Here is a 22,712-nt window from a genome sequence, read left to right as displayed (position 1 = left end):
GTAATTTATAACTGACAATTTTACAAAATAAAATTACTGTATTTTCATGCATATAGCTTACAGAAAATTGATAGAACAAAAATAAAACCTTCATTTAACCTACCTCACCATATATTCCATGTCTATGGTAGCAGCCATTGCTCCATAGTCATGAATTTGTAATTGCAATTTAAAATTGCAATCCTATCACATAATTTAAAAGGAAGTATGGGTTATATTTTAAACACGGGGTGATACACACAAAAATATTGTACTATTAAATAAAAAATATAAATTTATTTTTGTAACTGTTTATTTCTGTGATCCAAATTCAGTAATAAATTGTTAGAAATACAACATGAAAATTTCTATTTTCCATTTATTTTTTGAATAAAATAATGAAAGCACAAATCTTAAGCACAACTAATCTTTTATATGAATAAGGTAATCAGATTCTAAAATGTAAAAAAATTGACATTGCATCAGGTGCTTCAACATGATATCAAATAAGTCATGTGATCAATTCTAGTAAACAGTCACTTCTTTCCTAGGGTTCTGACATCATTGATGATAGATGTTACAAACAACCAATGAACATTTTACATGTTGTTTACAAAATAATGACTGCTAGTGATAATGAACAATTAATTATGGCTTTGTGTGTAGCTTTGTTTGTTTTAAATTGTCATTTTTTAACTCAGATAATTATCAAAAACCATCAACATCCTTTCATAACTGATCAGCAATACTGAGGTACTTGTGGGAGAGCTGGACTTAACAAAATTTTTGAGAGGAAAATTTTGTCTTTTGAATATTAAATTAGTTCAAATCCTAGTGAAAACAAAATTTTCAATTTAATTACCGGAGGATGATCGCATCTCTCTCCCCAGAGTCACTTCCTTTCCCAGGGGACTCATCGAATGTGTCACTGGGAACTAACTACTAACATTCACCATTGGTCAAAATTAGTAACGTGGCTAAAAAGGGCATCGAAACCCAAGGAGGAGGACCCCCAATATAAAAGGATTGAATCGAAGACAAGAAGGTTGTTGGGGTTCTGAGAGTTTGCCGACCTCTCCTTTTCCGTGTGAGTGCTCCATTGCCAATCCCTTCAATCACCCTTTGCTGTAGACGCCCTAGAAATGAACATTTGATAGTGAACTGTACCATCAAGGAGCATCTCCACCCCATCATCAGAACATTTTGCAACCTCAAGACTTCAATCCAGCTGATTAAGATATTTAGCATCATGCGTGTTAATGTAAGCTCTCTCTCTTGGCTAGGAACCTGTTAACTCAGTATTAAGTCTAATCATGTGTAAATAGATACAGGAATAAATGAACATTATTTCTTTATAATTAAGTTGTAGTGTGCACTTCTTTCGGCTGTGTTGTCTCAGATGTCCAACCTCCCAAATCCGACCGCTCACACATGCAACCGCTTGCACAAAACCGAAAACACAGTCAACAAGGTTTCTGTGTCTGCCTTAAAAGACAGTGGTGTCAGTCCTGACATAGGCATCACTGGTCTGGTGCTGACCCTCTGATCACACTTGTATGATATATATATTTACTGTTCACTGACAGGCATGTTTCCAGAGTAAACAATAAACTGTCAACTAGACTACTCTTTTCCATAAATTAAATATTAGAATTTTAATGCTATTACTTGTATGTGATTCATCTTTGGCTTACAATTCATGCAATAAATATTAGCTAATTTTGAATATAATTACGAAACAGTCCAAAAGCCAGACTTTTTCAAACAGCTTAAAAAATCAGGGCAGTATTAAAACTGAGACACTGTATCAAAAAGCAGGACTATCCTCTCTAATTTGGAACATCTGGCCACTTTACATATGACATACACCTCCACATTTATGAAGGTATATGTAATATATAAAAATATTAGCTGTGCTTCCAACATATATTCTATAATCCTTCTAAAACATTCACTTTTTATTATCATTTAGTTTCATTTTTTTTCATTATATTTTAGAGAAGATGGTATCACAATGACAAAGCCAACTTTCATTTGTATCAGAATTAGGCATTTGATATTACTATTATTATTCATGTAATAATTTATACTGATTCATGGTAATTTCAGTTCAAATGTCCTTACAAAGAAAGAGTAAAAAAAAAACTATCAATCAAGTAATTTGTCCACAAACAACAGAAAAAATCAAAGTAATAATATTTACAAAAAAAATCAAAGTGCAAAAATACAAGATATTTAAATAGCAAACAAATGGAACAGTTCATCCCTATACAATTGTTAATTACACTTATTTTTTGAAGAAAACCATTAGTTAATGTTTGACATATATCCTACAGACTAAGAGAAGTATATAAGAGGGTGTTTATAGCCATATTTTACTAGAAATATTTGGCATAGAAACCTAAAAATCAATTATATATATATATATAATTACCAACGTAAGGTACAGGTATATATATATATATATATATATATACACCTGTACCTTACATTGGTAATTGGTTCCAGGAGAGGTGACTTAAGTCAAAAAACAACTTAAGTCGAATATACTTGTCACTAGGCTAAACCACAAATAACCATTCCCAGTTCTGTATTTTATTTATAAATGCATTTTTAATAATATATGGTTAATAAGAATCTATTTTAAGCTTACAAACAAATTATTTTTTCTATACTATATTAAAAACTAAAATTTATCTAAATTTACAAATACATGTACGTACAGTACATACTTGTAAATGTACATGTTTACAATTTGGTGATGTTTACAGTACATTGCAGACTCTATTTGTTAATGTGGTTTGCTCTAAGACATTATAAAATAAAATGATTTTGTAAGGTTAAATAACAAATACAGTTATTAAAATTATTTTGTGATAGTAGAAAATAAATTAATTTACATTAAATTTACCAATAAAGACCACTAAATAAGATACAACACAGAGTCACAAATGTTTTCATATTTCATTCTCTAAAATTTATGATGTACATTATAAACATTTACTGTAAATGTACATATTTTAATATGATTTTATATACTTTTATTCTTATTTATTGTATAGTAACATGATTTTTTGCACTTCTAATGCTTTTCTAGTGATATTACGACTTCAATATTTGTGGTGAACAGATGTAAAGTCAAATAAAATGACTTAAACTTGGTTTTTATTTTTCATACATATTTTTTGACAAACAACATATAATCAAGAACGACTTAACTCGAAACGATGTAACCTGAGGTATACCTGTATTTATTATGTACATAGACAATAAATTTATGTGTATATATACTGTGCATAAATAAAACAATTATTTAAATTACCTTCATTAAATCTTGTTCATCGTAAGATATTTCAAGAGATGTTTCTCTTCTTAAAGAAGCATCTCTGGAAGGTCCAAGTTCTTCCTTAAATGCATCAAAACCTATAATTTAAATTTAAAATTAAATGATTTAAAATTTTCATATTTTAATTAAATTATTATTATCTCCTAAAGTATACATTGTAATTTTATTTCCATCATCATCATCATCTGAAGGCTCCTAATTTCTTAAAATTCATATTTCAAAAGGTGCACACCATTCATTATTTCCTTTAACTCCTCTAATTTTTTCTAGTTAAAAATTGAAACCATTTTACATTAGACAGTAATCCAGGCAACATAACTAGTAATAAAAATAATGAACTTACTGGAATTGGTATAATAAAATGAAAACAACACCTTTCTTTCAAAAATTCCAGCAACAAACTTTAATCATATAAAAATGTTTTCAACTGATTTCATCAGTCTTCTTCAGTTAAACGAACAAAAAATAAAAAGAACAACTAATAATTCAAATTTACAAAATCATAAGAACAGAAAGAATTTTTGCGATTGCGTAGACTATGCAAAAATGATATACCGATAAGCAGTAATAAAAATGCAGATTCTTGACAAAATATATAATATCCCATTCTTACGTTATCCAATGAACGATTTCCAGGCAGACGACAGCCCATCTGCATCTCTGTGGTTAATGCAATGGGACGTTAATTGTGCCCTATATATTTCTAATTTCTCCATGTGTCTAATGGCCTGTTTAGACCTAGTGCTTCCATCATAAAAGCCACTGTGTTCGTTAACTGAAGAAGACTGATGAAATCAGTTGAAAACATTTTTATATGATTAAAGTTTGTTGCTGGAATTTTTGAAAGAAAGGTGTTGTTTTCATTTTTTTTATAACTAGTAATACATTGGTGTATAAACTTTATTTGTAAAAGCCAGATAATCTGCCAAATTATCAGGAAATAATTAGGCTAAGTTAATAATTAGATACGCATTAATTTGTCTGGAGACAGTTAAGCCACCATCTCAGGATAATTTTAATAATTGTAATAAATTAATTTTTAAAAAACATCTCTCTGTAAGCTGAAACAAATTTAGTTTAAACAATACCTTAAATACTTTTTTCTGCGTGACTTTAATTTATTTAAACCAATGTTTTCGACTTCTTTTCATAAGTCGAAAATGTTTGTTTAAATAAATTAAAGTTATACTGACATAATTTAGAATTTCAGGAGAAAAGAATTGGCCTGGAATGGGATTCAAATCCATAACTTCTGCATACCAGCAGATGTGTTACCAGTTATGCTACCCAGACCTCCATCTGATCTTCGCTTCCAGAACTATTAATTTAGATATAACCATACAGGTCACTCACGTGTTCATAGCCCTTCTCTAAATTACCCCAAATATATTGCTGACTGAATGCCAGCAATATACTTGGGGCCAGTGTCTTATTTTCCAACAAGAGAATGGGTTCAAATTTTATAGTTCAATAAAGCTTTCATAGTTTTAAGTAAAAATAAATGTTTTTATTTTTACTTAATGTGCTAAAAATGGATGGATAAGTAGGTTTTCTGGTGATGTTTTAGTGAAATTTGTGGAAATTCATTGAAAAACATTTCCTGATATTCCTGAAAATAATTTTCTATTCAAATCATTTTCAGCAATGTATTAAATTCAATATTCAAATAATGCAGTATGACTATATTTTAATAAAGTAATAAGAAAAAATATCTTCAAATAGACCAATTTATTATATTTAGAATGAAAATACAAAATTTAATAGGGGCATAAAATAAAAAGAGTAAAAAAACTAATTTTATTACAATAAAAAGCATGACATATTAAAAAAGTTTCTTAAAGAAAAACCATAGTGTAAATTAGAGGCTCTGTTAGAAATGTTTAAAATTATAAAAAAGAACATTGAATATAATAAAATAACTCAATTAACTGATATGTAGATAAGAAATAAATTCAATACCTGATTGATCAAGATGTACTTTAGCTACAGCTTTCTCAACATCATCTGTAACTAGTTCAACATTAAACATGCAATTGCTAATTATATCTTCTCTATTAATCTTTCTAAGACCCTTCTCAAGAGTATTGCCTGTTTAAAAACATTTTCATCAAATTCAATAATAAAAATTTTTTACATTATTTACATTTAATAGTTATATCATTAAATTTTTAATTTTAATTAAAATAATTCACTACAATAGCATACTCATTTATACAGAAACACCTAAATAATACAGCATATTCATAATCAAATTATAATGCTGAATTTATTATTGACCTATAACTTGGCTAATTAAATATACTGATATTATGTAATTTGGATTAAAAGTAGGCAAATTAAATCACCAACTCGTACTAATTTAATAATTAGATTGTAATGATGAGAATCTTCTCCCAAAGACAGGAACTGCAAAACAATCATTTTGCCATAGTAATTTGTTATTCTATGGTGCCACCCTTTACAAAATATATTTTTGACTCTCAGTCCCTCATTAGTTGTATAGTTGTGCCTTACAGTAAATTTGTTTATACAGATAGGAATCCTATTCATATACATGAAAAAATATAAACATAGCTCATCACCTAGTTGTAATGGTAGCAAAAAACGAGGCCAATAACTGATGTAACGCATTAGTTTTGGCCTTATTGAATGACAATGCAACTTTTTTTTGTTTTTTAAGCAGACTTTTTGGCTTTAAAAAGTTTATAGGAAGAAATTTTAAGTTTCAGACTTCATGGTGAGTGATGAGCTATGTTTGTGTTTTTGATGTACATGAATGGGATTCCTATCTAAATGAACAAATCTATTGTAAGATGCAACTACGCAACTGATAAAAAACTAAAAAAATCTAAAATGCATTTGTAAAGGATGGCACTGTAGAATAATCACTGTGGTTTCTGTCTTCTGAAAAAAATTTACCTTAGTACAATATAATTTACCAGTGTGGTTCATAACAAAAGATTACTAATCAGAATTAAATTAATTTAAAATATTATGAAAGACTGATCCTAAGTAGGATTTGAATGTGCAATTTCTGCTTACCATGCAGATATGTTGCCAATTACACTATCTGGACCCAGTCCATTCTTTACTTCCAAACCAATTAATTTAAAAGATATTACCATACCATACAGATCACTTGCTGCTAATTTGTGATGATTTTCTATATGATTACAATAAATCATAACTTAATTGTCCATGGGCAATTAGGTGAAGCGTTGCTGTTTTCAATGTAATTTTTATTGAAAAACATTTCACTTAGTTACTAATGAATGATTAAGTAAACAATAAGTGATTACATGGAAGTTTTGTCTGTTTAAATCATGTCCATTACAGACTAGTAAAATGAATATATGATCACACTAGATGTTTTCCACCATAAGTATTCTGTCTAATAGCAGGCATAATTACCAACACTTTCTAATTCTTATTAAATTTTTATCCATATATTATATTATTTTTAATTTTGTCATATTTTCTCTAAGACTGATTGTATACAAATTCCTTCTATTAACCGAATAAGCTTTCATCACAAATCACCATAACTTTTAAACAGAAATCATTTCCTATTGGCTATTGTTTGATGACAACTAGCCTAAAACATGATTTCAACATCCGTAAATGGGTCTGTTGCTAGACAATGTCTATATGAATCTATTTTGATGAACAAAACTGTATAGTGAAAACTAGCATTTATGATACTATGATATTAAAAAAAGTTTCACTTAATTGCTTGTGGGCATTTAAGTGAGTAATGAGCAATTAAGTAAAGATTTACAGTATGTAATATATATATGTCGTATTATTTTGCAGTCGTAGTCGTGGGGTCGAGTGTAGGGTTAGCAAGACAAAAGAAAATTGGAGACCATAAAAACACGTCCGTTCACTTTCAGGTCCTCACTCGAACTCTCCTTTATTCTTTATTGGTGTTGTTAACCTCATTCCAAAAGGGACGAGATTAACAAAGTAAATTACAGAAAAATATACAAAAATATATACAAAATTTAAAATATGTTATATACCATATTTTCCGGCATATAAGACAACTTTTTAACACAGGAAAATCATCTCAAAAGTCGGGGGTCATCTTATAGGGCAAGTATATCCAAAACTCTATATTTTAACTGTAAAAGTCGGGGGTCGTCTTATACGCCGAAAAATACGGTATATTTGATTGACCAAGTTATAACCTAATAATGAATACAGCTTCATCATTTGATTATTAATTTAAAACATTCTAATAGATATCATACTTTACTATTTTAAATAATTTACTTAAATTTTATATCTTAAACTATAAACAATAAAATTATTATGCTCTTTTCTGTATTAAAATTTCCAACTTTATTTAGCATTTGCTTTTGATTAACATTAATGAAATGTTTCTACTTATTAGGTGCATTTATAAACTTTATATACAAAATATTAAAAATGTATAGTTTAAAAATAGAGGTTCATACCATTTGCTTTATTTCCTGCTTTCTGCATCCATAACCTCAGCATTACAATTGCTTGTTGGTTAACATCAGAGTGTTCAGATTTTATAGTGTTAATATCAGATTCAGGAACATCTAATTGTAATGCTAATGGTACCCAGTCATCCTTTAACTGCTTAGCTATATCTGATAACCTAAGATCAGCTCTATGTATTAATTCTGGTTTTGCTATTAAAAAATAATAATGTAATTATTTTAGATATAACTGATAACTTAATTTAATATTACTTAATTATTTTTACAATTACATTTATAGAAAAATTTTTTAAAAATCATCTCTTTGAATAAACAATTTCAAATAACTTTAATGTTATTTTACATATAATGCTGCATATCACATAAAAACTAATTAGTTATTTGAATTTATTCATTTATTTTGATTATTTGTAATATTTTCCTAGAGTAATCTGCTATATAATCAATTATATCAGAATTTATATTTGACTGTAAAACTATCTTTTGATGAAAGAATAAACTATTCTAGAAACGTGTCATATTCATCCTAATAAATTTGAAAGAAGAATCATGGATGCAACTGAAACATGCTAAAAAAAATTCATCAGTCATAATAGTAAAATTCAGCAAGTCATTCATTTACTAACACTAATTGCAATGAAGATTATAGAACATACTAAAACCAGATGTTTGAATTGTTCTACAATCAGAGGTCAAACATGTCTTTGCTTACTAGGAGAAGAAAATTTACTCTATTCAAACTGGAACATTTATTACACTTCCATATTTTATTGTTCATGTCAAAAAGCATAAAAAGCAACCATTATTGGAAATAGGGTTAGTACTTGAGGATTATAGTCATTTACAGTTCAGTTTAATGAATTCTGGTAAAATTTTTTGTTTGCTTTATTGTATGAAACTAATGTTGTGACAATGGTGTTTTGTCAGGGCAACACTTCTAGCACCAAGGGGATAAAGACCTGAGACTACTCAGAGGTATTGCCTGGGTGTGAAATTAAGAGAAAAGTAATATTTAGAGAAGAGGCAAAAGTGAAGTATAAAGATAGGAAAGGGGATGAAGGAAGAAGGCTCATGAGCATCACTGGCAACAGCAAAATTTGCTTTATCAATGTTTGTTTTAAACTGAGTCAATTGTATTTGTTTTGAACAAATTTATTTTCAACCAGGCTTGTATGGGACAAGGAGGTAGACTAGGCCACTTTAGCTTTTAGTTTTTTGAACAGATGACATACATAAAATGTTTCTTTATTAATAAAAAAGCAGTCAAAGATTTTCTTTTCTGCTAGTAAAAATAACATTAATTTTATAAGAGTATGAATCACTATGGCCCAAAGTTTTCTCTAGGTCCAAGGAAAAATCCACAGCTCCTCCTCTTGACAGCTGTTTTCAACATTGAATTTATTGTCAAACTATATTTTGTAAAAAGTGGAAATTTTGATTTATTAACTGCAAATAAAAGTATTGTTTTGAAAATTATTTGTACTTCTGATTAAATGCAATGCAACTTTTTTGTTTTTATTTAGATTATTACTTTATAAATTAGACTAAAAAATTCTCATTAGAAAAATATATAGAAATTATATCAAAATGAAGAAACTAAAAAAAATGTATGAAATGAAATAATTTGTATAATAATATCATAACCTAAATAATAAAATAATAACTTTTTAACATTTATTATATTGTTCTGTTTTTATTAAAATATTAAAAAAGATATTTACAATACAAAATTTGAATAAATAAACTTTTCTTTAGGTATACAGACTTGCCAATTTGATTTCTCAAACTTTAAATATAAATTTATTAAAAAATAATTAGATATTTTCCCACCAATCAGATTTTTATTTTAATTAATCTTTCTGACTAATGTTTCATAAACAATTTCATATGTTTAAAAATATGCCATTCTAGTTTGTTCTGATACATTAGTAATATGCTAATCCCAGTAAAAAAGTATGATTGATTAAAAAATGTTTTATTTATTTAATCAGAAAACAAGTCAGTAATTCACTAATCCAATATTAAAAGATAAAATGTAGGTAAGTATCATATCCCAGAGGCATAACTAGAATCAATGGCAGCTAAAAGAAATCAAAAAATTGTGCCAGTAGAAACCAATGTTCTTTAAAATTCCTGATACATTTCCAAAAAAGTATGTTTTTATTCTTAAAAGAATGTTGGTACAATGTAATTTTTTGATTTTTTTTCAGTATTTTTTGTTTTTTAAATTATCAAATGGTGCACAGTTTAAGTGCTCCACTTACTTCATCCTAGAAATGCAATTAATCAAATACAAAAATTATAAAATCCTTCAGCATAAAGTGACAATAAAAGTCTTTGAAGTGAATTATTGAAGTCTTTTTATATATATAAAATTGTAAAAAAATTATGAGAAAAATCTATGATGAAAGTTTTCATGAAAAATTTTACATATTATAACATAATAAGGAATAATAATATCATAAAAATTTTTTTAAAATATAACAATACATACATAGCCCACTTTCTTCAATAAAACCATATTTCTTCTCCACTGTGACTAGTTCATTTACCATTGTAGAATCAACCTTATTAAAACAAAATTATATTTACGATATACATAACAAATAGTTTATTCTAATAAGTAAAAATTTAATATAAATTTAATTAATTTATATCAAATTTGAATTACATACAAACTTGAAGTACATTTTATCTATTTATATCAACTATTAAAAAAAATGCATGAACAAGATATATTTTACACAATTATAAGTTATTTTATTACATATATTTTTCAAAAATAAATAAAACACACCGATAAACTGAAACAGCTGTAGATTAAAGAAGTCTAGTTATTTCATAATAATATAATCTTATCAAATTTTATTTCATAATAATATTAATAAGAAATAATTTATAAATCAAATAAACAAACTATTAAAAAAATGAAATGTAGGATATAAATAAGTTTGAAAAAATTAATCAATTAAAAAGTTAAAATTGAAACTGATTTTAAACTATAAATTAAAGTTAATTTAAAGGAAATTAATAATAAGTTAATAGAGATCTTAATTGTCATTAAGTCCAACTCTACTCGAGATATAGCAAATAACCCCCCTTTATTTCTCCACCTTCTTGACCTTTAATCACCAAAATTTAGTAACATCAATTCCCCTAATAAACAAACCACCATGCAAAATTTCAGAAATTTTTGACAAAAAGCACAGAAGTTATTAAGTTTCAAAGAGGATGAACCATATCCCCCCCCTACATACACACACACTAACATCCATATATACAGCGAAAACCCTCAAATTTTTTTTGCATTTCTCGATGTTTCAATTTTATGTTAATTGCACCTTGGGGCGTGGTTTGTTCGTTATTTAACCAGCAGTTAGCTTTGAACATTTGGGAGACTAACTAATTTGTGGATAAGAGACTAAACTGATTATTTTTCATTTTCTAGGTAAGATATAGCCTAGTTTTTTGGCTATTATTTATATTAATTTGTTTGTTTTTGGATAGCTCTTTAAATAGAACAAAAAGATGTTATTGTTTGGTTTAATGTTATTCTCATATTTGAAATCTAGAATTCTAAGTAACATTGTTTTAGCACTAAAACTACATTTGTGTGAATAAAACAAGTTTTATTTTTACTTTACTAAACCTACACTACTACTGAGAATGGATTTATTAGCAAAAAATTTAAAGCTGAAAATGGATATAAATAGGGTTTATTTTTTCAATACATTTTAATAAATAAAAAAACAAACAAAAACAGATCTATTACACCATTATTAAAATGACTATAATACTAAATAATACCGATAAAAAGAATCAAAATAGCATAGTTTCAAACCAGCAATATATATGTTTATATATTTCATGCATTTCACAAAATATATAATTCCAGCATTTCGTGATACTTTTCAATTCTTGCTACATCTGTGCTATAATTTATAATTCTTTACATACATAATATACGTTATTTGTATGTATTGATTAAATAACTATAAATTATATTTTTGATACTTAAACATTGTCATAATGCCAAACTACAATTTTTAATCATCTTTTAATTTAAAAAAATCATGTGACTTCCATCCAGACCTAAAGTGATATATAGTTAATCAGGATCTCTAGTCCCTGAACTTTCCATATCTGGTCTGCATTTTAAGGGTGTCTTGACCCTGTACATCATACTTCTGTTAACAATTGAATCATGCTGGTTATCTATCTAATTCCATACTTGAAAAAATTTGAAATGAAATCATATAACTTGGACTGCAATTTTTAAATTGCAGCCCAATAAAGAATAATTGATGTTAAGACAAAAGAAAATGTTGTAAATTAAAACAATTCAGAGTAAATTAATTTTTAAAAATAGACAAATGATATTTAAATCAACCACTTGGTGTGGTTGAATGATCTGGGTTTTCAATGAGATATCGAGGAGGACGGTTAGATACCATATAGGACTTAAAATATTTGATATTTTTTGAGATTTTGGAGTTTTCTGGTAATGCACTATATATATATATATATATATATATATATGAATTGTAATTAATATTACATTGTAAAATTATAAAATTTTAATTTATAAATAAGTATTTGATCTTTTAGAACTAACTATTTTTGTAATTTATATAAAAACATTTTACCTTGCATACATCAGGCAATGCAATATTGAGATTACATATAGGAGATTGTGGTGGTTCTCCTCTTCCAACTCTAGGTTCTCTCATAAATGCTAATCTTCCCATTGGTTCTTGATGTGTATCTTTTACCCTTATTAAAAATGGTAAACGATTTTCTCTAAATGCTTGGAAAGCAAGGAATAGTTGCTCCCCTGATTTTGTTACTGGAATTAAGTTTCCTGCAAATTCTAGATATTGGCATTTACCTTCTAAAACCTAGTAAAAAAAAATTTTAAAGTATTAAGTTTTTTTTTAAAAACGCTTTTTAAAAATTCAGAATTTATTTATTAACAGTCTGTAAATTACATGACATGAAGATGATACATAGAAATAGAATATTCAGAAATATATTTTACATAAATATTTATTTTGAAGTTTTTACATAAAAAAATATATATAATTTTTTCGAGTCTATTTCTTTTATTCTTTTCACAGTCCTCAGAAATAACAACAAATTGGCTTGAAGATATAGTGTAATCTTTGTTAAAACAACAATTATAGAATATTAAAAAATTCACACAAAGTTAAAAACTGATAAAAATGCCAACCTTTTATTTTAGGCTATAGCGCTTTCACAATAAAATAATGATAAAAAATTTTTCACAATATCTACTTTGCTTTATAGCCATAATGTTTTAACTACTTCAGACCCTCTGGTGAACTTTCGAGTAATCACACAAATTTTTGCATAGAAATTGAACAATACTTACATAAAGATGTATTGTTCGATTTTTTATGTAAGTCTTTTAAAACTTCAAAATAAAGATAATCCTGGGTCAAGTCGTTTTTATGTAAATATTGTTCGATTTTTATGCATAAATATTTATAATTAATATCTACCAAATATTGCCTCATGTTTCTGGCTCCATATTATCTATATTTAATACAGATAATAAATACAGATTAATATCTACTTTATACATCTCCTATTAACCTTCTGTTGAATGCATTTGATCAATTTAATAAATTATGAATATTTTAAGTCATTTCTTAATGACTTCCTCTCAGATAAATTCGTTTTGGTTTTTAAAAAAATTTCATATCGTATATTTAGTACTCAGCATAATATTAAACTAAAAATATTTTTTCCTTGTGACTTTACTCAGGACTGTTTTCTAAAGAATTGTCAACAGCTGAAGAGGGTCAACACCTGAAATACATACTAAAACAACAATTCAGAGTTATTAATTTGACCATGCTCTTTTAATCACATACCTGTACAATATTTATTGAGTTGTGAGATTTAAGAAGTACAACAATTGATGAGGACAAAGAAGTTGGAACACATTACATTATCTTTTCTATAATTTTATATTGCAGTTGATAGAAATTTATACTACAATATGAAAAATAAAACTAACTTTTTCCTAAATTGTATTTTCGTGTAATGACCAGCATGGCTGTCTATCTGGGGAGAACATGAAATCAGATATTTCCATATGATAAAAACCAGCATACCAATTTATCCCAGGGAATGCCGGCATGCCAGCTTAACTGAGGTTATACATCCCCCTCTAGAGGGGACATTAAAAAAATGAACAAGTTATGTCACATAAAAAACCAATGCATTTCTATTCTAAAACTGTGAAACTGTCAGCATTATATCAAAACTACAATAATATGTTTATGTAATGATTTCTTCATTTTATCTTCTTTCTAATGACAAAATACATGTGGAATTCCAAAAGTGCTTTTTTCATGTGTATTTCATTGTTATTTGATTCAAAAATGCAAAAATAAACGTATTAAATTTAAGAAATTTGCTGTAAATTATCTCAGCTTACACCATTAACATTGGATTTGTGTGAAATTTGAGAAGAAGATGTTGTGGCCGTCGGCCATGTTTTTTTTGTATAATTTTGTACATATGTTCGTATTTTTATTGGATTAGTTTTAAGTCTTTCCTGTTTCTTTGTTCTAAAATTCTTCCTAGAACGTTTTCTTAATCCTTCTCCCATGGGGGTAAGACGACCAGTTCTGAGAACGTGGGAAAACAAAAGAAGAGTGTGGAGCCTGAGGGTAAAACGACTGAAGAGAGACCATTCTTGTGTGGGATCCGAAAGAAGAAGCACGAGGAAGGCAGTGCTCGAGAGTGAAAAAAGGAAAGAAACAAAAGAATACGAGAGACTGCAAGGTGCTAAGGGATCCGAGAAAGAAGTGGAGAACAGCGAACATATAAGTAGAACATCGAGACAAGTTAAAAGATAAGGTCTACGGCAACAGAGGAGTCAAAAGAGTATAAAGGAGAAAAGAATCGGAGAAGGTGTCTTACTCCAAGATTCATCGATTCAAAAAAAAATCCCGGGTATTTTATAATCTTTCTCTCTGTCCTTTATTCTTAATTTCCATTTTTTCATTTTTTATTTTAGTTATAAGATAGATGTAAGTTTAGTTTTTAAGTTAGAGTAAAAATATATTTGTATCGACCCGCGTATATTTGTCACGTACCACGAAGTCTTGTTTGTTGGTTAGATAAAAAGAATTGGTCAACGCCTGTGTATCTTGACTAAGTAAGTGAGATAAAGTTGGGATCGTGCAAAAAAAGAACCGTTTCGTTGTGAATAAATAATACTTTGTGCTATTTTTGTAATCAAAGCCTTTTTTTTGTACCTTCCTGCTCGCGGGATCCAGTACGTATCATAACGAACATCACAATGTAATTTTTAAGGTCAGGGTAGATAGTCAGTGTAGCTCACACTGACTAACAAACACAACTAATGCCAATAAATCATTAATTGTTCTATTGTCTTGTAAACAAAAATGCTTCCTGATTGTAAGTTGGTCAAATTACAATGTTATTATTTTATTGTACTCAAAAGAATGTTTTCATTATTGTACTCATAAACTGTTGTTTAATTAACACCTAGTTTTGTTAGATCTGATTAATTTTATATTTTAGTCGCAGATTAACCGGCATGCCAGTAACTCTGAGATTTCTGGCATACTGGTCTCCCGTTTTGTGCGACATGCCAGTTATTCTGCTAAAATATGGTATAAAAATTAAAACAACTTATAAATTCACTAAAATATCCTAAAAAATAAAAACAATTATAATTTTTTCAAATTGTATATTGTAAAATTATATAATTTAACATTATATTATCTGTTTGTAAAGTTATCAAAAATATTTGAGTTATACAAAATTTTACACTTTTAAGAAGATATTGTTTAATAATCATTTCCATTTCTATAATTTATGTTAAAAGTTAAAGCTGCATGAAGATCAATGTATGATATTGAAACAGTATATCTTATAAATAGTTAATTTGTTTTATACTTATTATTTAAATATGCAAATAACCATCCACTAACCCTTTAATATAGTAACCTATATAAATAGCCTTTCGTAGCGGCTGTGGGTGTGTAATGAACTAGTGATGCCATCTCTTGCACCAACTAGTAAAAAATGGTGCAAGAGATGGCACCATTAGTTTGTTACTCTTTTGTAACGGCTGTGGGTGTGTATTTATATTTAAATATGACTACTGTTTAAGTGAAAATAAATATAAAACATCTAAATTCTTATTTAACACTTATAAATTTTTTTATATTTGAACTTTAATTATTTGAAATAATTTCCAATATTTAAATACCTCAACATCTCTGCTTTTTGCTACTTCAACAAAATGTTCCTGTGATTCTAATGTCTTATCTTCCTTGTCATCTGTCATACAAAATACTCTTAAATGTGCCTCCATTGGATCATATCGCTTAGCGAATACAACAAACTTTGCCATGAAAGGCACATGAATAGCTTCTTTGTACAATTCTGTGGCAAACCTTGTTGCTTCGTTTACTTGTCTGCAATCCATTAGCCAAAATCTGCAATAATTTGAAGATAAATCTCATCAAAAAAATGTTGAATATTAAAAAATCAAAAATTAAATCATGAAACCAAATTAATGTTTATTATATTCTTTAATATTATTACAATCACCAGAATATGAACAGTCTTGACTAATAATATAATATTATTATATTAATAGTCAAGACTGTTCATATTCTGAATATATCTTAAACTAGGCTTACCAGATGTCCCGTTTTGACGATGTTGTCCCAGCGTCCCAGTCAGTTTATCATTTTATCCCAGTTATTTGGTAAAATTTTAAAAGTGCTGAATATACAAGAAGTAAAAATAGTGCAGCCTTGAGTAAAATGGTGATTTGGAAACTAAATAATCCTCTTTGCCATAATAAACTGTTGCCAATCTAAATATTTTATATCTTCGTAAGTACTTTTAATGTTGTCTAGATGCTTTTCCCCAAAATTTATAACATATGGCCTAATGAATTTAGATGTTTTATTTTTTCACAGAATTTATAATAGCATATAGCCTATGAGATTCAGATATTTTTATTTCATTTTTTAGATATTTTGTTTCAATTAGAGTTGGCAAGAATGAAACTTATTCTGGCCACATCATTGTTGTGCATGTCCTACCTTAGTCGGGTTCAAATTGCTAGTCGGCATTTGCGATTATTTTGTACCGTACCGGTACATTAAATTAAGTTAATCTCCAAAATGCCAAAAAGAAACCGTGTGTTTACTGACGATTGAAAAAGTCTGTGATCGTATTGACAAAATGAAATATGAATGGTGCTGTTTAGAATTTTCAGTAATTCATGGTAGGTGTTCAAACATTAAAAATCACTTGAAATGTGTGAAATATAAGGCAAGCAATAGGAACTTTCTCAAATACATTGTCATATTTTAAATGTATAGATTTAAGTGACAAAGAATTTTTAAAGAAAGTTCACACTAGTGATAAATATTAATAACTTCTTAATAATAAGATATGTTTAGTTGAGTTATTAAAAATTGTTTTAAACTCATTTTTGTTAACACATTCTTTATTTAACCTTTCCAATTATAGGTACTGTACTTATCCTAGTAGGCTTTATTTTCTATTGTGAGTATACAGTAGAGCGTCGTTAATCGGAACACTGGTAATCGGAATCGCCGGTAATCGGCACGATTTTCAGTCGGACTGTGTCGTGCTGAATCGAACGTTTTTGATACTAAATTAACTTCTAAAGTTAATTTTTTTTTGTTTTTATATTTTTTAATATATTTATTTTGTTTGTACAAAATGCAGAAATAATTTTTAACGATACGATAGCCTCGATTATTATTATAAAAATTTTCGTTAGGCTTTGTAAAGATCGCTTTTAGCGTCCTAAGTCGAAAAGCCACGCGACAGAGATAATTGGACCCACCTGGCGTCGGGGCCATAAATGGCCGGAAAGTTCAAAGGAGTAGCGGTTTCGTTTAGGGGTCAATGTGTGTGCTACGTGCCGGCCGGCTTGGGAAAAAATGTAAACAAGGGACGGACGCAAATGTGAGCTACGTCGGCGGGAAATAGGGCAGACGTCTTTGGAAGCTCTCAAAAAAAAAAGGAAAGAACTGATTGGTCGCGGGTGGTCGCAGCAGGATCCCTTAAATTGGAAGGGTGGCGAAAAAACGAGGAGAAGGGCAAGAGACTGATAATACGGTAGTCTCAGGCACTTGGACAGCCCGCTGAGCGTAGAGAGAGTGTTCTCCTCTGACAACGATCTCAGGGACGGGTAAGTGCGGATACTGGACAGGCCGTATAGTTGAGCCAACTCCGGAAAGGCGACCTGAATTCCCCGAAGTTTAACAGTCCCCAATAGACAAGCCGATGTGAGATACTACATCTTTGTAGCATAGTGTATGTATTGGTGTCGAACATTGTACATCTTGTAAATATTTGTTGTGTAAATAAACTGTATATATTTACTTGTTGAGTGTGGAGGTGTAGCTTTCCTCAAACCATCTTACGGACATTCTCGAGTCACAAAACCCAACTCGAGACGGAACATCGTAAAGATTGTGACGGATATTAAGGATCTTCACTGGCTTAAAAACGACGAAAATTCAACACGAAGCGACATGCAACGGAGAAAAATTCAACACGAAGCGACACGCAATGGAGAAAAATTTGAACATCGGACAGGTTAATGTATTTTTTGTACATAATGGGTAATCGGAACAAATGACTAATCGGAACAACCCCAGTCCCCAATTGATTCCGATTTTCGACTCTCTACTGTATTCTCAAAATTGTCCCGGTTTGAGAAAAAAATATTACGGTAAGCCTACCTTAAAAACAGTTGTGAAGTTTAGCTTTACCTAAAGCTAATAAATTCTTACAAGATAAAAATGCAAACAACCATAAATTCCAGCACAATTTTTTAGTAACTAATATTTTCAATCTTATTAAAAGGTCTTCATCAGGCTACATCACATCAAATGTCAAAAAATATTCATAGAACATCTATTGATCAAACATAGAAACAAATAGAACATAGAATTTAGAATGTTAATTTTATGTTCTTAGAAGAAAATTAATTATGAATACTATATATTTCCTTGTAAATGAAAGTTAATATAACTTATCTGAAATTTATTTAGTACTAAATCTGGAATCTGTTATCAGTGTAATTTGCATTAAAAAATCTTTCCTTTCACAACTGTTTTCGAAAACGTTTGTGAAAGAAAAGATTTTTTCACACAAATTACACTGATAACAGGTTCTGGATTTAGTATTTCACCCCCGGTGTCAAGGAGAAGTTGAGTTTCTTGTTTATTTAGTAGAAAATCATAGTCTAATTCACATAATTTAACTTTGCATTATGATACAGCAAATAATTCTTCATTTTATTTGAATTTTGATGTGAACATCTATAGATAACTTGTCAGGTAGAGTATAATGCTCCATAAATCCAAAGTAAATGATCGTAGAAAGACAATTCAGATGTCAATGTCAATGGAAAAAGAATTGAAAAATCTAGTAACAAGTTATGTAACTTTCTCAGCTATCATGAGATTTTATTTTAAAAACTTTTTATATTATTAATTATTAGAAAATGGTAGGAAGCTTGATTTTGAAAGTAGGGATGAAATTTATAAAAAAATTGTAAATACTAATGAGCAATTATTTTATTGTGACATTATCACAGTGCCAGGCTGCAAATTTTAATCACATTTTTAATTTATTTAATTTAAAATATATGCTCTCTACCTCAAATTAGTACTGTATTGTCTTGCCCCTGTACATCATACTTTTCCTTTAACAATAGAGTCATGCCAGTCATCTAACTCCTTTCAGGGGAAAATTTTTGAATTGAAATAACATGACTTCCGATTTGCACTGGAAGTTCATATATAGTAGAGTTTTTTTAACCTGGGGAATATCCCGGGAAATCCCGCAAATTTCTTAAAAATTCACTTTTTTCTTATTTTGTGTTAAGGTTAAGGAAATTTTGCAAATAGAAAGTACAATTAACTCATAAACTATCAGAATTCATTTGCATTTATTAATTTTAAACCTACTTATTAGTTTTTTAAATTTTTGCTCATTATGGCACATCACAAATGGTCAATAATCAATACGTAGCTTATTTGTGGCAGGACTCTCAAAATTCTTTACCAGTAATATCTGGAATAATTGTGCTTACGCTGTCTTAAATTTTTAACCATGTCCAGTAGCTTCAATAACTGCATAACACTAGGTTGTGCAAATTGGGCAAGGATACAGACGAGTATGAAGTCTGCAATTATGAAGTTTTTCTTCATAAACCTGATTATTAAAGACAAATGAACTGCCAAATTATTGGGGTGTAAGCTTGATGTTTCTATTAAAGCAGCCGAGGTAGACAAATCAAGAATACTAGAGAGCAAAAGAAATACTGCAACACATCTTGAAAATGAACTAGAAATGTTCCAGGCTACAGGTGAAAAAACACATCTGTCTTCTCTTAAATGCATTAAACACGATTCCACCCACATGAATTGAATTGGAAAGGGCATTCTTGGTAGCAGACTTTTCATTAGTTAAATAAAAACCAGATCGTATGATTGGAGTATTAACCATCTTTGCTTTTTAAAATCTTATTAAAAAAATTTACAATAATATTTTGCATTATGTTTTATTTAACAACAAAAATTACTTTTAAGTTAGAAGTATGATCTAAGTTCATTGTTTTTCAATTTTCAATTCAATTCAAAGCAGTTTGTTGTTATTGTTGTCATTGTATGCAATTTCCAGCAAACTTTAATAAATTTTTTCTATTTGTGAAAATTTCTACGTAATTCAAAAGTAATTTTTAATATATATCTTACACAGCATTATTAATATGATTTTGGAGGTTGCAGAATATATTAAATTACTTTAAAAAAATGACAAAATAATTATATCATTTGATTTCAAGATATTTTGTATATCTTAAAAATAATTAATTCTATCCCGGGATTTCCTGGGATTCCAGGAAACAGTTCACTTTTATCCTGGAATCCCGGGACAAGCACAAGACCGGGAAATGAGAAACATTAATATATAGTTAATCAGGCCCTCCTCCCCTAAGTTTCCCATATCTGATCTTGAATTTCATCTAACTAACTGCATTCTCAAAATTGTATGTCAACTCACAAAACTATGAGATATTGTAGATCACCAAGTCTAATAATAATATAATTTTATTAGACCTCTTTACTATGTAATGAAGCTACTACCAACGAAAGCCGAAAATATCGGGTTGGAAATGGCTATATTAATTATAAATTACAAGATAATTTGCTATTAGAGTGTGGCGTTAGGCACCATCTCTTGCTAAATTTAATAATTATAATTTAATTAAATAATTTTAAAAAATTTAGACCGAACTGGAAGAAAAGAATCAGTCTGAAGCTGGACTCGAACCTGCAACTCTTGCTTACCGTGCAGACACGTTACCAGTTACGCTAGCAAATTATCTTGTGATTTATAATTAATATAGCCATTTCCAGCCCGATATTTTTGGCTTTCGTTGGTAGTAGCTTTATATGTAATGGGTTGGCTGTTGTTATTTATTTGTACTATGTAATGCATCTTAACCAATAGTCATTGTTGCTTTGAATTTTGAAACCAATGTCATTGAATAAACTGCACTTATTCAATAATTTAAAAGATTCCAAAGTGTTATAGATAGTTGAAGCATTCCATTTTTTTAAAGGTTAGACCCTGAAGCAGACTGGTGAATTTAGTTGAAAACATTAGTCAGACACCAATTCCTCTGCTGGGAAAATGCTTTGGTTGATACATTTAAGTATTTATTCTGCTTTAATAAAATAAAATTTAACAAGAAATTATTCAAATTCTCACAATATCTTTCTTTTTATAGAATATCAAACAATCTGTCAATTTATAGACAATTATTCCTTTCGTGATAAAAGCAATTGGTTTGGTGAATAAGCATTTGGAATCATAGCAATAGAAGATAAATTTGCATCCTGAAATTATCATTCCCGAGGAACAAATCAGTTAACTATGGAGGTTTTCGCTTGTTGGATGTTGATAATTGCAGGGTTTTGCCTTGGGGGTGTTTACTGGGATTTTAATTACATCTTCTGATGTAATTCATTTGTGAGCTTGTGTTGGTTTGGGGGTTAAGATGGATGCAGTTCCAGACCATGTTAATTGGGTTTGATTTTTGATTAACTGGTCTGAGTTATATTATGGTCAATGTTCTATTGGAAACATGTCATATTGTCCACATAGTTCTTAACATTGAGAAGAATCCAACAATAACAATAACAGGAATAGAAATATAAAAACAATTTTTTTTTTATCATTATTATTATAAGTAATTTAGATTTAGATTTTAGAATCTTTTCTGTTTAAGTTCGAAATGTTTTTAATCTCTTCATCTATTTTTGAATTGACTATATTTCCCTTTTACCTGAGACATATACAAAAGTCAATTTTAGTAAGTAGTAGTTGTCCATACTACTTAAATGGATTTATATCTTATAAAATAGGATTATAATGATAGCATATCAAAGTAGTCCTCTGCTTATAATAAAACTAATAAGATGTAGTAAAATGAAGTAAATAAGAAGAGGAGGAATTTAAATTTTTGGATATCAAATGACAAAACAATTCACAAATTGTTACTAGATATTTGCAAAGATAATTCATATAATAAAAATGAATTAACAACAGACATTCTATTTTAATACTTCAAAGATACACTAAGATAAGAAACAAACTATAATGATATCATATTTATATAATAAATTGATAAAAACTGGTATATATTTGTAATTTAGATTCAAATTTTGCAATTTAAGATTATTAAAGTGACATACGCTTGATCAAGTAAATAAATTTAGGAAATATGATTCTCTTAGGGCAACAGAGAGTGATTGACAACAACCAAACATTATCAACTTTAT

The 22,712-nt window shown here is 28.6% G+C and overlaps 1 protein-coding gene across 1 annotated transcript in view; it reads right to left on the bottom strand.

Moving 5' to 3' along the window:
- LOC136972154 (ankyrin-2-like) overlaps positions 1-22,712 on the bottom strand; it is a 286,434-nt gene that overhangs the window by 55,177 nt on the left and 208,545 nt on the right. Inside the window, 6 exon segments of the mRNA XM_067266710.1 lie at positions 3,302-3,402; positions 5,285-5,413; positions 7,786-7,989; positions 10,292-10,364; positions 12,444-12,695; positions 16,073-16,301. Of these exon segments, the coding sequence (XP_067122811.1) occupies positions 3,302-3,402; positions 5,285-5,413; positions 7,786-7,989; positions 10,292-10,364; positions 12,444-12,695; positions 16,073-16,301 (988 nt within the window).

The sequence above is a fragment of the Centruroides vittatus genome, unplaced genomic scaffold, assembly GCF_030686945.1.
Source record: "Centruroides vittatus isolate TY-2023 unplaced genomic scaffold, ASM3068694v2 contig_2818, whole genome shotgun sequence".
Classification (NCBI taxonomy): domain Eukaryota; kingdom Metazoa; phylum Arthropoda; class Arachnida; order Scorpiones; family Buthidae; genus Centruroides; species Centruroides vittatus.
Note: the sequence above shows the minus strand (reverse complement) of the source record. Positions and strands in the feature narration are given on the sequence as shown.